Below are 17,189 nucleotides of genomic sequence, written 5' to 3'. Positions count from 1 at the left end.
ATTCAGGAGATCCCTATTGTGTCCCAGTCACTGAAGCCCTTGAGTTTCCTCATCTCCCTAATCATCACCCAGTCCTACAGAGGCATTTCTCTGGTCACTCTATTTGCCCAATCTATGCATCTGGTGGCTTGGCCCAGGCCTCCAGTGCTACCTGAGTAGCTAGTAGCAGATGTCTGGCCTCCCTCCCCCGAATATGGATAGTGCAAATGGGACCTTGTGAAGAGCTGAGTCTGTTCCAATCTATACCTTGAATGGTCCTGTGGTGCAAACACCCACTGATTTATAGAAATCAAATGGGTTGCCAAAATATATGCTCATATATCAGGGAGGGCGATCCCACCATTGTAAGGGTTGCATTGCAACATCCTGAGTGCTATCCTGGGGTAACCCCTGTTTCGAAGCAAAGTACAGAGAAACCCATATATTTTCTTGCATAGCTTGTCTGGAATTCTAGAGCATTTATTCTGAAGGATGTACGAGAGTTTCGGGATTTCTGTCATATTAAAAATAGCCGCCCTACACAATTAATTAATCAGTGGTTTAAAGAGCGCGCTACTCACCTGTGAGGGTCTCAAGGTGCTGGGGGGGGAGGAGGGAGAACAGCTCTGGGTCGGTCAAAGAGCCAGGTCTTGGGGTCCTTCCTGAATGTGTGGAGGGTTGGGGAGTGTCTGATGTTGACCGGGAGCTCGTTCCAGGTTTTGGCTGCGATGTAGGAGAAAGCTCTCCCGCCTGCTCTGCTTCTGTGGATGCAGGGGAACCCCGCCATGGCAAGGTCGGCGGAGCGGAGATGTCTCTTGGGTACGTGGAAACATACTCTGTCATTGAGGTATTTGGGTCCGATGTTGTTGAGGGATTTGTAGGCGTGAGTGAGGAGCTTGAAGGTGACACAGGATTGTCAAAGGTAGCACATAGCACACACCTGCACTCTGCGTCTCCCTGAAAGTTTTCTACCACCTGCCCCAGGTTTCTATCTAGACCTCTCTCCTTCTGAGCTGTCATATACATTCTGAGGTATTGAAACCCCTCTCTCTCAGTCTGCAGCCTCCTATCAAGGGTAAGCAAGTCAAGGGAACCAAATAGGTGGCAAAGCACTGATTTTCCCCAATTTATGTTGTAATCCGAGTGGGCACCATAGATCTTAAAGACCTGGTAGATGACCGGGATCAATGTTTAGGGCTGGGCAATGTATTGAAGGAAATCATCCACCTATAGATCTTTTCTTCTTCTGTGCTACTTTTGGATACCTGGAACCACCTGCTCCCTGGATGATTTCGGGTCATGTAGGCTAAGGGCTCTATGGTGAGGGAGAACAGGAGAGGTGATAAGAGGATCCATTCCCAGGCCCTCCTCCTGATCAAAAATACAGACGAGAGGAGATCGTTGACCCTCTCTGCAGCTGTTGGAGCCTGTTATAACACCACTATCCATATCCATGTTATGTATTTGGAGATGAAGCCAAAATTCTTCCGCGTTTGCTGAAGAAAAGGCAATGTATGGTATCAAAGGCCTTCTAGGCGTCCAGGGAAAGGAAAACATGTGGTTCGTCATTGCCTTGCATTGTTGAGACTGATCTGCCATCTTTCATTATTGAATTTATCCTATTTTAAAAAGACCAGAGAACTCATCATGTGTCTTGCTATTCTCAAACTTTGATATCATCGGAATATTACCTACACCATCTATGACAGGGAGCTATTTCTCAGGTAGCAACAAAGAGAGGAGGCGTACTGAGATACAAGTGCATTGCCGGTTAAGACACTGCTCCCTTCAAAAACAAAATTGTTTTTTCCAGTACTCAAAGTAGTGGAAGTAACTTCTACTTCACGGGATGACCTGGGCAAATTTATTGCCTGACTCAGTAAGGTCAGCATGCCCTTGGACTGCCACTTCATAATCATGTTGGATCTTTCTGATTGCTTGTTCCATGACCTGCAAAGGACTGGTCTCAAACTCTATCTTCTGTGTATCTGGAAAACTATGTTGTTCTTGGTACTGTCCAAGGCAATCCCTTCCTCTCCCCATAGAAGTTGACTCAGCCCCTTGTATTAGCTGCAGAATGGTAACAAAGACTGAAGCTAAGAGGAAAAGTGGGTGGGGGAACTTAGAATGAGAGTTACTCCTTTATCAAATGCAGTAAGACTTATTAGGGTGAAAAGTACATCCATGAATGAGAGAAAACAAATTACTAGTAGGTCTATACACAGATGGGAAGTATGAGACACAAATACCACAGACGGGGACTTACCCCGGGCAAGCTCAAGGTGTGCTTTAGTTAGCCCCCGGTCAACTTCAAAACCTCCATAGGAGCTGAAGATGAAGATCACTTCTACACCAGAAAGGGAGTAGACAGGATGGAAATTACATACTCAACATAAAGGTCAGAGAAAGGATAGCAAAGTACATTAAGAGAGGGAACAAGAGAACCAAGGAAATGGAACAAATGAAAAATGACAAACGTAAAGGCATGAGCAGAGCGCTAACTAATGCGAGTAATGATGAGGCACAACAACCTCTGTTGCATGACATGTGAGCTCAGTGTGACTCAGGCCTAAATACTACAACTGCCACAATTGACATGTACGCATGTCTGCATGTGCCAGTCCTTTAATGTCTGATGCTGCAAATCTGACTCTGGTAAAAATCGATTTACGGACCAGTGTACTTTCCATTGCCCTGTGTGCCATGTCTTCCATGTTTGTCTCTTTTTGTGCCTCACTGTGTCCTGTGAGCTGACAACCAGATAGGAGATTTTGAAAGAGTAACAGCATAAATTAACCACTTTTCTAAATGGTCAAAAAGGAAAATTCCTGTGTCTAGTAGGTGTAGACCAGTATTTATTTATTTATTTAAAAGTTTTGTATAGCGCGAACATGACCCCGGAGGGTATCAGAGCGCTCTACATGGGTATAGGTAGACAAAGGAGAATAGGTAGGAGAGAGAAATCATGTAAACAGTTAGACGATACACAACCGAGGCACTCAGAGATTGGTCGGGAAAGGAAGCGGGAGGCTGATAGCAAAGAAGGAGGGCAATGTACACAGAGAGACAATCAGACAAAGAGTTAAAATAAACAATCAATTGGAGGCAATATGAGCCCAGCCGCAAGTTCAGTTCAGCACATTGATCAATTAGAGCAGTTTGTTCAAAAGTAGCTGCTTGACTTCCCTTTTGAAGGCAAGAGTAGAGGGAATTAGTCTTGTATCCACTGGGAGGGAGTTCCAGATTCTCGGGGCGATGCCAGAGAATGAACGTTTGTACATTTTAAGCTTCTTAAATTTCATGGGCTTGAGCAGCAGAGTGCCAGTACTTGTGGATCTGGAGCCCCCCGAAAGTTCCAGTTTGTTTGCCAGGTAGATAGGGGTGTTGAACTGTAATGCTCTATGGGTCAAACAAGAGATCTTAAGTTGTATCCTGGCTTCAAAAGGAAGCCTATTGAGCGATTTGAGGTCCGGAGAGATGTGATTGGTGTTCTTAGAGCCCCCGATAAGTCTAGTTGCAGCATTTAGAGATTCTCTGATGGGTGCTAAGCTGATTTAAGGCAGACCGCAAAGAGTCGCATTGCCGTATTCTAGTCTGGAAATGACAAGTGCTTGCACTGCTGATTTAAAGTCATCCTGGGGAAGATAGGGTTTGAGTTTCCTTAGGATGCAGAGTTGAAAGTTCGCTCCTTTGGTTGATGATCTGATATGATCTTGCATGTTTAAGTTTTTGTCTAGCACAACTCCCAGTGATTTAGTGGAGTCAACGATGTGTGAGTTGCAGTTGAGGGCAGTGAGGTTACTGAGAAATTTTGAAACAGTAGGGGTTTGCTTAGAGGGAGAAATTAGGAGGAATTCAGTCTTGAGGGTGTTTAATTTGAGATGGTTGGCGGCAAGCCAGTTAAGGGGTTGGAGAAGGATTCCTTTGAGAGATTTGATGTCATCAGGGGAGGAGATTTTCATGTATAGTTGGGTGTCGTCCGCATACATGTGATATTGGATGTTGGAGTCTTTAAGGATAACAGTCAGTGGTTCAAGGAAGAGGTTGAAGAGAGTGGGGGAGAGGAAGGAGCCCTGGGGAACACCCAGAGTGCAGGGACTCGGGTTGGCGAGAGACTGGTTGGATTTGACCCTTTGTGATCGGTTGTTGAGGAAAGAGGCAAACCATTTAAGGACCGTGCCCAAGAGCCCCATTCTGCATTCTAAAAGGAAGAGAAAATTGCCATGTTTGACAGTGTCAAAAGTTGATGATATATCAAGTAGGATTAAAAGGCAGGTTTCATTTTGGTCAAGTAAAGTGAGAACATCATCCACAATGTGTGTGATGGCCGTTTCAGTGCTGTGCCCAGTGCGGAAATCCGATTGGAATTGGTTGAGAAGCTGGAATTGCTCAATGTGTGTGCGTAGTTGTTCGTGAACGCATTTCTCCAGAAGTTTCGCCAGGGTCGGTATGTTTGTGATTGGGCAGTAGTTGATCAGGTCAGTAGGGTCAGCCAAGGGTTTTTTTTAGAATTGGGAGCACTAGGCCTGCCTTCAGACAGATCGGGATCGCACCTTGAAGAAGTGAGGCTTTGATGATTTTCGACCAAAGAGGTGCTAGTGAGCCTATCATTTCTTTAAAGAAGTTAGCGGGGAGCAGGCCATTGAATTGATTTGAGGGTTTAAGGGTAGAGAGAATGTTGAGGATGGTGTTGTCATTGAAGGGAGTGAAATGAGACCAAGAGGCATTGTTTTTGAGTGAGACATCCAGAGGCGAGGGCAAGGTTGTGGAGACCTCGCATCAGGTGAGGTAGAGAGGGTGAGTGCAGCAGACCGAAGGTCTGATTCGATTTTATTCATCTTTACAAGAAAGAATTCAGCCATCTCATCACAGTTTGGTTGCGGGAGAGTGGTGTGCTGAGATTGGGTGGAGGTGTTGTTGGATTGTGATTTAATGAGCTCAAAAAGAGGTTTCGGGTGGTTTTTGGCTGAGTCAAGTTGGTGCTTGAAGAAATTGGCTTTCACCGTTTTAATAAGTTTGTTGTATCGGCTTCTTTGGGATCTTAGAGCGTTTAGCCGATCCGTGGAGGGGGAGGCTCTCCATTTGCGTTCAGCTAGTCTGAGATTGCGTCTGAGATTTAGACTTTCATTGAACCAAAGTTTGGAGTCTTTTATGGGTATTCTTTTTAGTTGAAGAGGGGCCGTATCATTCAGGACAGATAGCATGGCGTTGTTATAGTTGTCGGTGAGGTCATGGACGTCAGACATGTTGGATGGCAGCGGAAGGGATAGATTGCAGTGATCTATGAGCTCATTAACGCTAGTGTTATGGAGCGGTCTTTTCCAGTGTTTGAGTTTGAGTGGTTGCATAGATTTGTTGTTCCACCTTTCCGGAATCAGGAAGTTGATAAAGTGATGGTCAGACCAGTCACAGGGGAGAATGGATTCGAGAACAATGGATTTGGGGTTGGAGATGATGAGATCCAGTGTTGAGCCTAGGTTGTGAGTGGGGCTGTCACATAATTGAGTGAGAGAAAGGTCGGTAAGGAAGTTTTTAAGGGTTGTAGCAGCCTGATCAAGGGGGTTATTCCAGCGGAGATTGAATTTACCTAGGAAGATCTGGGGGTGGGACGCCCCAGGTTGGAGGAGACGGTTTCCATAACTTGTTTGATTAGTTGGAGGTTATCACCTTGGGGGTGATAGAAGATGTGAAGGCTGCATAAGGGTCTGTGTGTGCTGGTGATATCAATGGAAAGGTATTCACAAGAGGAGAGATTAGCTGAGTGGGATTTTTTTGCTGTGAGAGGGTTACGGAAGATGCAAGCAATGCCACCTCCTAGTTTCTTTACTCGGTCGAGTCTGATAATGTTGTAACTAGGAGGAACTAATAGGTTAAGGATAGGGCCAGAGGAGTAGTTGAGCCATGTTTCTGTGAGGATAGGGAGGTCCAAATCTTGGGCTAGGATAAGATCGGCAAGGTCAGTGGCATGTTTCACCGCTGATCTGCAGTTAAGTAGCATGCATTTCAGGTGTGATTTGTGCATGGTGTCAGGTGGTGCAGATTGTGAAGTGGGGATCTGCAGAAGGTTACAGAAGTTTATGGAGTTGGTATTGAGTTTGGGGGCTGTAAGGTGGATAGGGGTGATGGATCGTATGGGTTCCGCAGTATCATGATTAGTGAGTGTTGATTTAGGTGCAATTAGTGGGGCTGTACGGGAGCATACAGCAGGGCTAGAGATATTCAAAAAGGGGGAGGTGTATTCAAGGAGGAGGGAGCGAATATCAGGTTCTGGATAAGGATTAAAGGATCTCACAGGTCTAGAAGGGGCATTAGGGTAGGGGGTGGTGTTCAAATTTTGGGTGGAGGGATTCGGAGGGATCGTCTGTGGGCTCTCAATTGTAGGCCAGGTGGAATAGCGATGGGGGAACTTGAGAATGGACACGGGAGAGAGATCAAGGGCTAGCTCTTCGGTGGCCATGATGAGTTTAAGTATGGCAGTTTTGCGAGTTAGCAGTTCAAGGTTAATTGCCCCGAGTTTGGAGGCAGGATCAGAGAGTGGGTCAAGGTTTGCATGAAGGGGGGAGGAGGGTCGGTCAGTAGGGCAGACTGGGGGGAGATCTGGGCCGATGTGCGGGAGGGGTGAGGGAAGCCCCCTAATGGCGAATTCCCCCCCTGAAGTGTTGTCGCACGAGGTGAGTCGGTGGTGTACACGGGGACAGGTGTGGGGAGGTTGATTGAGATCCTGTTGGAAAGGCTAGTGAGGGAGGGAGTGGGGGAAGTATCAGAGAGGTGGTTGGTTCAAGGAAGAGCAAGAGCACTGTGAGTACAGGTTACAGTCTGTTCAGGTTGTGGTACGACGGTTGAGTTGGGGAGGCCTGGTGTTGGGGAGGCTGTGGGTAGAAGGGAGTTGATCGGGGAGGGAGAGGTCGACCTCAGAATGTGGTGCGATAGGGAGGGATCAGGGAAATCCTGAGAGAGGGTACAGGAATGAACATACCTGGGTTGAGTATGGGAGTTGCTAGGGACCAGGGATTTTTTAAAGAGAGCAAACCTGTCATCAAAGATGTCAAGGCTGTGGTCGGTGGCCTACATAAGAATAGTCCCATTGTTGTAGATGGATATAGTGGCATTAGCTCTAAAAATGGGAGATTTTGGGACCAAAAGTCGCAGACCGTGAGGGAATTTTTTGGAATAGGTGATGTGGAGTAAATCGTGGAACGTAGATCTCCATTGAGCTCTTCTCTTAGTGTAGAATAGCAGGTTACAAGTAATAGCACCTTTTTTAGGTAGGGGTCAGAGATAAGAGTTTCTGGATTTGGCTTTGAGTAGTTTCTGTTTTATGGTTTTGGTCGCATTTTTGGGTAGGTTGTCCGGATAGTTAATTGTGTAGCTGTTAGATCCTGACTTTTCAAGTCTGGGGTCCATGTTGCGAAATGAAGGAGTGGCTGTGGAGGAGAGAGCTTAGTGAATGTGGGAAGGCAGTGAGGAGGGTGAGCGCAGGAGCTAGTAAGCGTGGTTTGGCAATGAGTTAGGAGTACGCAGGAGTCATGCTCAGCCACGCATTGTGGCACCTGTCGGGTCACACACTGAGTAGGAAACATGCCAATTGATTATGGGGATGCCAATAGTCCAAAATATCGAAATACCAGCAAAGGAAGCATTGACTTTTGGTTTACTTTGGCTCTCCTTTTGCTCAAGAACGGAGCTGAAAAGAGAGAGAGAGAGGGACTATAAAGTAAAATGCAGTCAGAAGCCCCAGAGTTTTCAGCTGATTACATTCAATGCGAGGTAGCAGATGGGCAGAGGTGTGAGGGTTCATACACACTGGTAGCAGTAATCCATGGGCATCAGAGGGGGACACCCGTATGCAATAGGGGCAGTAACCAGATGGATGCCCCTGAGTCGGTAGCCGTTACAAGATGGCTGCCAATAGTATGAGACATAAAATGGCTGAGGTTAATTTCAGAGACATGAAATGTAGTACTCTAAACTAACCTTGGTAAACACTTGTGGTGCTGACGTGAGAATGAAAGTGTAGAGATGTCTAATTTGGAATGTTAATGTGTTGCCTAGCAGCTCAGAGTGTTATGATTAGAAAGGACTGAACTGAGCTGTGAAGCAGGTTGTGGGTGAAGCTGGAGGTTCCTGTACAACTCTTCAATAAACCTTTTATTTCTACTTGCTTGCCTGGATTTCTCTTTACACTGGCGACGAGGGTACCATACGAACTCAACACCAGTTTTCATCAATTTGCGCAAAGGTTCCACAATATCAGTAAAATTCCTCACAAATTTTGAGCAATATTCGGCTAAACCCAGGAAACTTCTAAGTTGATCTTTATTAGTAGGGGTAGGAGCATCTTTGATGGCAGAAACATTACTTTTTTTAGGTCTGATACCTTCTTTAGAAATTTCATGACCCAAGTAACTAACCAAATCCTTTCTCAGTTGACACTTCTCTTTCTTGATTGTTAATCCATGCAGTTCTTGTGAGAATGCATTTAAGGAAGTCAAAGAAGGTATATTGTCAGCACCCAGCCTAGGACACTTTGATGTTAAGGCCAGAACGTATATTACTACAGATGCGAGTGCTGCGGGTATTGGAGCAGTCTTAACCCAAGTTTGTGGTGGAGAAGAAAGAATTATAGGGTTTGCTTCAAGGAGATTACATGGTGCTGAGTGATCGTATTCTGTAATAAAAAAAGAAGCCTTAGCATGTTGTTGAGGTATTAAGCACTTTAAATATTTTGTGTGGGGATTACCATTTAGACTCTGTACAGATCACAAACCCTTAATTCATTTGTTTAAGGGTGGTAAGGGTCTAGAAGGGAGCGTTACTCCAAGGATATCGAGGTGGATTTTGTCTGTGTGAGAATATAATTTTGAGGTGGAGTACATGAAAGGGTTGAAGAATGTAATAGCGGATTGTCTTTCAAGGATTCCCATTATGGTGACTGAAGTGGAGTCTGAGGTTGATGTTGAGGAAATAATGTACACTGAAGAACAAGCTTTTGGCCTGGAACAATGGAATGCTGCGATGTTAGAAGATGATGTGTTGAAGAAGGTCATACATGCTATTTCTAACGGCTGGAATTGTGAACTGAACAATGATGTGCGCTTCAAAGGTTTCTTCAATATTGTTGAAGAGTTAAGTGTGAGAGATGGAGAGTTGTGGAGGAGAGACAAGTTGGTACCAACTGAGAGTCTTAAATCTAAGATTTTTAATATGTCACATGAAGGTCACGTGTGCGTCAATCATTCTGGTGGCCAGGTTTAGATAAGGAGGTTGAAGCGGTCGTCAAGGATTGTTATGCTTGTGCTGCTAGTGATAAGACCCAAGTTGTTCGGAAATCTCCTCTTGCTCCTGTGAAATTTCCTGAACGTCCTTGGGAAAGGTTGGTAATAGAGTTTATTCGTCCTATTTCCAGATTAGGGTCAAGTTGTAGATTTCTAATGGTTTTAGTTGATTACCATTCTAAGTGGTTTGTTGTTGAAACATCTGAGACTATCACAACGGAAAAAGTAATAACATTTCTAGAAAACGTTTTCCTAAATGAGGGAATTCCTAAAGTTTTGGTGTCAGATAATGGTCCTCAGCTAGTTTCCAAAAGAATGGAGGAATTTCTTTGTAGTAAGGGTGTTAAGCATGAAAAAGTTGCTTTGTTTAGACCGCAGGCGATTGTTTTTGTTGAGATAATCAATCGTTTGAGCATGGACAATATACAACTTTCTTTATGCAATGGTTTATCTTGGTCTGAGGAGTTGAAAAAGTTAATGTGGTCTTATAGAGTAACACCGCACTCCATGACTGGTATATCACCTTTCATTTCTCTTAAAGGGAGGGAACCGGGTTGAAGGAGATACCAGGGTGGTTGAAGGACAGAGATTGTGTGTGGGTGGATTGTGATGTGATTGGAAAGCAAGTTGCTAATAAACAAATTGTTGTTGCCAAACATTATGATCATTCAAAAGGGGTCAAGATTCCTAATATCAAATCGTGTGATTGGGTGGTGGTAAAACGCGGTGGTACTGTTGCTAAAGGAGACAGCAAATTTTCTAAACCTATTAAAGTGAAGGAAGTAAAAAGGAGTGTTGTAATTTTGTGTGATGGGTCAACTTGGAGTTTTGGAAATGTTGCTAAATGTTTCTCTCCCCAAATGGGTGGTGACTAAATTTTCATTTATTTTTGTTCTATTTATTATCAGTCATTGTGTAAATGATTTCTTCCAATTTTGTTTTCTTTTATGGTAGCATGTGTGGGGGCAGGTGTGTAGAGATGTCTCATTTGGAATTTTAATGTGTTGCCTAGCAGCTCAGAGTGTTATGATTAGAAAGGACTGAACTGAACTGTGAAGCAGGTTGTGGGTGAAGCTGGAGGTTCCTGTACAACTCTTCAATAAACCTTTTTTTTCTACTTGCTTGCCTGGATTCATCTTTACAGAAAGGAAGGCAAGAGATCTGGAATTATTGATTGTCCATGGACTATGTCAGGCATTGTGGAATGTCGGAATTAATAGGAATGTGAAGGGGTTGTCATCCCAACAAAAAGCAGACAAAAAGTTTCCTGAGTCTAGCAAAGGGATAATGTACTTCACGGAGAACATCATCTATGGCTAATAAGGAATTCATTGATTGACCAATTTCAATATGAAATTCCCTGCCAGCTCTTGGACTGGGAACACAATAGACTTGTACAGTGTCTTCATCCAGATTCTGACCTTGCAACTAAGTTGGTTTGTCCATCAGCTTCTGCATTTACAGAATAGAACTAACTGTTCACTTGGAAACTTAAGCAGAGTGGGCCGAAACCTGGATTGAGCACTGAAAAGCCTTAACTCTAAGTGATATCCTTTCTTGATGATGTACAGGATCCATATCTTATGGGTGGGTGAAGAATTTAAATTTCACCCAGGAAGGTTTGTGAATGAAAAACTTGTTGAAAAGAAAGAAAAGAAGGTTCTCACAAAACCTTTATGTCATTTAACCACACATTCCATTTTTTATTCATAGGTACTGTATATTGCTCTTTGTGAAAATAGTACAGTAACTAAAGAATCCAAGTTCTCAAAGAGGTGAAACTCAGTACCAAACACATCCAGTTACGAATGCATATCAGGTGTCACTGGTCTACCTTAGATACTTAGTACTGGCCACTACGTGCACAATGCTGACACAGACTATTGAAATTCGATTGTCCCTGAGATGCTAAATGACGTCTGGCAGATGAATTCCTTTCAAACAATCTTCTTTGCACTCCAGTTAATTTCCAATATCTCCCTTCATGCATCAGGATCCTCAGCCCTATGAATTCCCTTTGTCTGGGGCACTTACCTGGTCTTTGCATCATATGATCTAATGTAGAAAGCAATGTTGTGGCAGCTAAGCCTGCGATGCGCAAAGTCCCAGGGTTTGCAACCACAAAATAGCTATTTATTATGAAGTAAACCCTTTTTATGATTTGGTAACCAGTCAGTAAATTGCAAAATGGGTTTAGAAACCCATAAGGGATTGCTATTTGGAAGAAACAAGTTTAGGGCATGTCTTCCGAACAGTGATTAGTTAAGGAATGTACCAAGGTTTTGTGTCTGAAATCCAGTTGGAAAACATTTACAGTTTACGGACACCTCAAGAAGGTTTTCATCTATTCACAAATGGGAAGGGGTCATTTTGAAATCCCTACCGTTTTGTGAGTGTTTAAAAAACTTTGGGAGTAAGCAGTGGTCCAAAGGACTGCCAACTCTCAAGACAAACGAAGAAAAACCTTTTCTTTTTAAATGCTGCTTTGTTTCCTTTAAGGAAAAAGGCCTGCATTTAAAACGAAGTTGACTTTATTTAAAATGCGATCACAGACATGGTGATTTCCTGACCCCAGCACACTACAATCCGTGTGCTGACATCCAATCATAGTGAATCGAGCACTTACAACTTAATTCATGAATATTGATGAGGTAGGTCAGATTGCTACCCACTACAATTTGGAATTGGAAACTGATTTACGAATACATTGGCTGGTTCAAAAAATTCCTTATCATTCGCAAAATGTTAGTGCGCAATTTGCAATCACTTTTTGCAAATAGAAATTTTGTACGTTAGGGCTCTAGTCTCCACACGTTCCCTCTATCATATATTGTTTTTATGTTACAGATGTAGCTTACATTAACTGGTCACACAATACTGCTGCTAGAGATGTTTTCTGAGATGAGAATGGAGCGGTTTCTTGTAATGTCAGTTTAAAGAACCATCTCCACAAACTTTCCTGCATGACTGTTTGCACTGGAAACCACTAGTCACTGTTGATGCTCACTCCTGGGAGACTCCATGTTAGAATCAGGCCAGAGCAGAGCAGGAGCATCCTTTGAGCCATTGCAGTCGAAAAAGGCACATTACCCTTTTGGAACAGAAACTAAAAACAGCAAGGAGTACTGTTTTTGAGGCAATACTATTGAACGATTGTATATACATTTTATACTCGATTACTATTGGGCTGCTCATAATTGATAACGAGTAAACCAGTTACATTCTGACGATATATACCAGGCTGGAGATGGTTTGCCTCTGTTCCCCTCAAAGCTGGGTTCAGTGGTGTGATGGTCAGTGAGCAAAAGTAATCATATGAGACAGAGGGACGTGCGTTTGTTGATAATGTCTTAACATAGTAGAATCGTCCTTTGGAAAGTAGACCAGACAGTTTAGCAGTTAGTTAGATAAGACCATCTGTAACCTGAGGTGGAATGTGATGTCTAATGGTGTCATATGCTGCTGGCAGATTTCACCAACGACTCAGGTTTTTTATTGCGTCTGTGTCACACTACAGACAGAAAACGTCTTTTGATTTCTGTGGGTATTAGGTTGCTTATTTTTGTCTTAGGGAATTTCTGTTTTGTGAGGATTTGCTTGATAAAGCTGGGTTTGACGCTAAGGTCCATGCATTTTAGAAGCAGTGTTACTAATCCACTCCTCAAAGAGTTGTCGAATGTGCCGTTATGCAGGGAGTTGTTTATTCTATTGCGCTATAGTAAATTTACGGCTCCCATTCTTTGGGAAGGGATGATACTTGATTGTCAATTTGATGATGTCTTTGAGTTGTAGTTGTGAGAGAAGATTAGAAAACCAGGAGGACCACAAAGCAGTATTCTGCCTTAAGGGGAGGGAGTTATGGGAGGAATTGTTGTCTTGAATTGGTTTTTATTACTAAACATGCTGATATCTTTTCATAAAATACTCATTGTCTATCTTGTACATTTAGAATTGTTTTATTTTTTTTAATGTGAGGGTTGTAGTGAGCAACCCGTACCGTCCCAAAGTAGCACACTGCCCCAGATGTGCACAGTTGTACATCCTTTGGCCAGGTGTGGCCACAGGTTTTTTATTACAGGAGTCATGGGCTGACATGGCCTTTCGCTCACACCATTATATAGTGTGTTGTCTTTGGAGCCAGCGGGTGAATGGTGTGAGCGTGAGGTGGTTGTGTAATATACGGCAACACCGCCACAAAGGTGAGCTGTGCTTTTGTAAATGAATGTACCTCTTCTGGAATTAATCTTGTTCCATTGATTGCAGATAATTTGTCAGTTTCGTTGGCGGCATGAAAAAGATTCTGCTTTGTATGAAAAGTGTGACTTGTTTTATTGAGATTAACCAATAAAAAATAAAGAAACCAAAAATAACAAATATTCCTACCTCCAACCTCAAATAGCCGTAGCTATTCTCTGATTCTGAAGACATATACATTTTTTACAGCCAGATAAATGTTTTGCATTAGTGAAGTGCAGCTCTCAGACAGTGGTAGTCGAGCTGTTCAAGGGAATTGAGTTATTTACTTTTCACAACTATTATGGATTAAGCAGGCCAGATTACGGGTGCTGTTACTACAGACCTGAGCGGGCAGCATTGGAAAAAACCGACTTCATGCTTAGGCGGTGTTGCTACTGTTGCCATAAAACGCAAGGATAAAAGAATTGTTCTCTCAGTTTCCAAGAGTTTAATGTAGGACAGAGCTAAGGGAATATTTTATTATTGAAACAGCAAAACCAGAGCAAGATAATTTTGCTCTAGTTCTGCTTCGGTGAAAAATCACTGTGCGATAAGGTGGTATGGAACTCCTGATTGCGCCATTCCATATTATGGAATAAGCATATTGTTGCAGATTAGATTACATTTTGTTTTCTGGTACAAGGTTTAAATGATATTCTTCCTCTGTGTGCAAAGGGGCTGCCTTCATTCCTTTGGACAAGTTTGCTGTACCCTAAATATTCAAAAACAGATTTCCCTTTTAGCGAAAATAATACTCAGAGTTTCCTGACTGCAAATTCTTAAATAGATTAACACTGCTCTTATTTTCTGTGTTCTGAAACATTAAAAAAATAAAAACGTTAATTTTCCATCATTTTTGTTCTTTGATTACTTTGTATCAATATACCTGTTGTCATCCCGTTCATACTGCCATGGTGCTCATGGTAAAAAGAAGATAAGAACTCCACACATTTTTGAAACCATACATTATTCATGAATAGCACTCTTCTCTCTCTTATATTTGTTGTGGTACCAGCTTTCATTTGGAGTCCCTTCCTTTAAACTGGGTCCTCTTTAAGATGATAAACTCTAGTGGACTAACCCATACTCCAGTCAACCCACTGACGCATGACTTGCTTTTTTCAAGTTGGAAACCCAGCTCCACAAATTGCGAAGTAAGCAGCAGGTGACCACCACAGAAAACGAAAACCTGAAGCGCACAAACCAAGACCTGGAAGTACATCTGGACAGGATTCGAGAACAACTGGTTGAAGCTCAAAATCGTATTCAAGTGATGAGAAATAAAGCGAGCCAGCAGCAGAACAAGGACCACAGGTAGGGCGACTGACAAAAAGTATTATTGGGTAATTGTAACACGATAGGGTGGGCAATGACTCCTATACCTGACTCCTGGCCTGGGGTGTGCAGAGCAGATGTAAATAAAGCAAGTATGGGCATAACATAGGCCAAGCATCCTACTTAATAGATGTATTTTAATCCTAGATGATGTTAAACAAAACTTTGGTTCTGTCATCAGGTCTGTTTAGCCCTCAGAAGGTGTCTTTGAGCACACTGTTGCTGTGCGTGATTTATGGCTCTATTTGAAAATGTTGGGTGTAGTTGTATGTGTGAGTCTGTGATATAGGTACATATTTATTCATACATGGTCCCTCAATCGTAGGTTTGCAGGCATTCCTAAATATGTCACTCTTTCCGTTTAACTTTGGTTTAATGTTAGTTAGATCAATTTATGTCCTATATCTTTTACAAAAGTATGGTCTAGTATGTGAGGAATTGTGCTTGGCACTTCTTCACTTTGGAAGTAAGGGACGGAATTTAATTGCTGTCCCAGTTTTATAAGACTTTCTCGTGGAATATGTGTACAACCTTGAAGTAGTTTATGTTCTAGCTGTAAATGTGAAGTTGAAATCAGACCACTGCTATAGTTCTTTGTGTGTATTTAAGACTATGGCTGACTGAAAAAAGAGTGGTGCTTAATTTCCCTTTCCAAAGGCCTGTCTCTTACACAGAAGTCATTTATCTTTACTCAGGATAATTATATGTCGCCCATGACAGTCTAAAGATGTTTAGTGCCTTTTAACTCTTAGGAGCTATCTGAGCAAGATCACCATTTGGAACATGTCTCGGTTTTTCAGACACACCTTATTGTATCTGATCAAGTAACTTCTGTTGCAACACAAAAGTTTACCAAAATCTCAACACTGGAAACAGTCAGGGCCTCATTTATGGGTGTTTTGTCTTGCTGCTGTGCTGCTCTATGGCATAGGAAAAAGGCAGGAATGTGCTGCATCTAATAGATATGGCGCATTCCTGTACTTTTCCCTGCACAGCGCACAATGAGATGCCGTGTACCAACGCAGGCAACTTTGCACCATGGTGCAAGGGTGTCTGCGTTGTGGGGATGAGTTTTTTGTGCAGGAAGGGAAATATTCCAGCACAAAAACAATTGCGATTCTCCTATTAACATGCCTAGAGAATCTAGATTTCATTAAAGACACAGAGGCTCACATTATGAAATGACTTTTAATTGCAGATCCAAGCCAGTCGCATCACAATACAAAGGTTCCAATAAGAACACCGAGATAAAATAATACACAAAACATAGCAACGATCAGCTTCTTTTAAATCAGGCGAAAAAAGATGCAGTAGATTCCAGAAGATTCGAAGTAAAAGACAAACGAGAATGAAGAAGACAACCAGTCAGCTTCTCGGTGATGAAACATCCAAAGTAGCTTAAGTAGAAGGATTATCTGAAAGAAAGGAGACAATGAAAATTGTATCCAAAATAAAAAGGTAATCATAAACAAACAAATCCTGAAAAATGAATTGAACAACCATAAATAACATTTCAATATAAATATAAAATACATTATATTCAAGTGACACTCAGAATATAAATATTACATCCAGAACCAAACAGGGAACAGGATGGGCGGGATAATGTGAGCCTCCGTGTCTTTAATGAAATCTGGATTTTCTAGGCATGTTAATAGGAGAATCGCAATTTCATTACAAGAACGGAGGCTACATTAGGCATGTTGGTAGCCCTGTAAAACTACATTAGACATGTGTTCAATAGGTTTACAATAATGTCTTGCAAAGGTATTAGCGTTAGACCAGTCAGCAGCTTTAAGGATATCATCCAACTTACCTCCGGACCAAAGAGACTTACTTGCCATGGCACCTCTAACAGAATGAGCTTGAAATTTGGATATATCAATACCAGCTAGAGACATAGCAGATTTAACCCATCTGGCAATCGAGGTGGAGGAAATAGCCTTATGAGGTTTGACAAAGGAAATGAGAAGCTGATTCTCATTAAGCGGTCGAAGGTTAGACATTGTCACATCATAAGCTTTCATACATTCAACTACACAACGTTTCGGACAAGGGTCGAAACGATGATAGAAGATTGAGTCAGACATGGTTTTGGTTCTTCTATAGACCTCAAATTTAACTCCAAACAAATTATAGGACCTATTAGAGATCTCCAGAGCTTTAACATCAGAAACTCTACGACAGGAGATAAGGCAAAGAAGAGTTGCGAGTTTAATAGATAGAAACTTTCTGTTCAAAAACAAATTATCGGGCCAGGAAGTGAAGAGATCTAGAACCAAATTCACATCCCAGAGTGTATCATATTTCGGTTTCGGGAGTCTTTTAATATGAATACTCTTCATAACTCTACAAACAATTACG

At 42.4% G+C, this 17,189-nt stretch overlaps 1 protein-coding gene across 3 annotated transcripts in view; it reads left to right on the top strand.

Moving 5' to 3' along the window:
* RAB44 (RAB44, member RAS oncogene family) overlaps nt 1-17,189 on the top strand; it is a 450,865-nt gene that overhangs the window by 256,675 nt on the left and 177,001 nt on the right. For all 3 annotated transcript variants that reach the window (XR_015295992.1, XM_086923095.1, XM_086923096.1), the window contains exon 8: nt 14,617-14,804. Coding sequence is in view for 2 of the 3 variants with exons in the window: in XM_086923095.1 (XP_086779221.1) it covers nt 14,617-14,804 (188 nt within the window). In the remaining variant the exon portion in view is untranslated. The remainder of the gene's footprint in view (nt 1-14,616; nt 14,805-17,189) is intronic.

Source organism: Lissotriton vulgaris, chromosome 5, assembly GCF_964263255.1.
Source record: "Lissotriton vulgaris chromosome 5, aLisVul1.2, whole genome shotgun sequence".
NCBI lineage: Eukaryota > Metazoa > Chordata > Amphibia > Caudata > Salamandridae > Lissotriton > Lissotriton vulgaris.
Note: the sequence above shows the minus strand (reverse complement) of the source record. Positions and strands in the feature narration are given on the sequence as shown.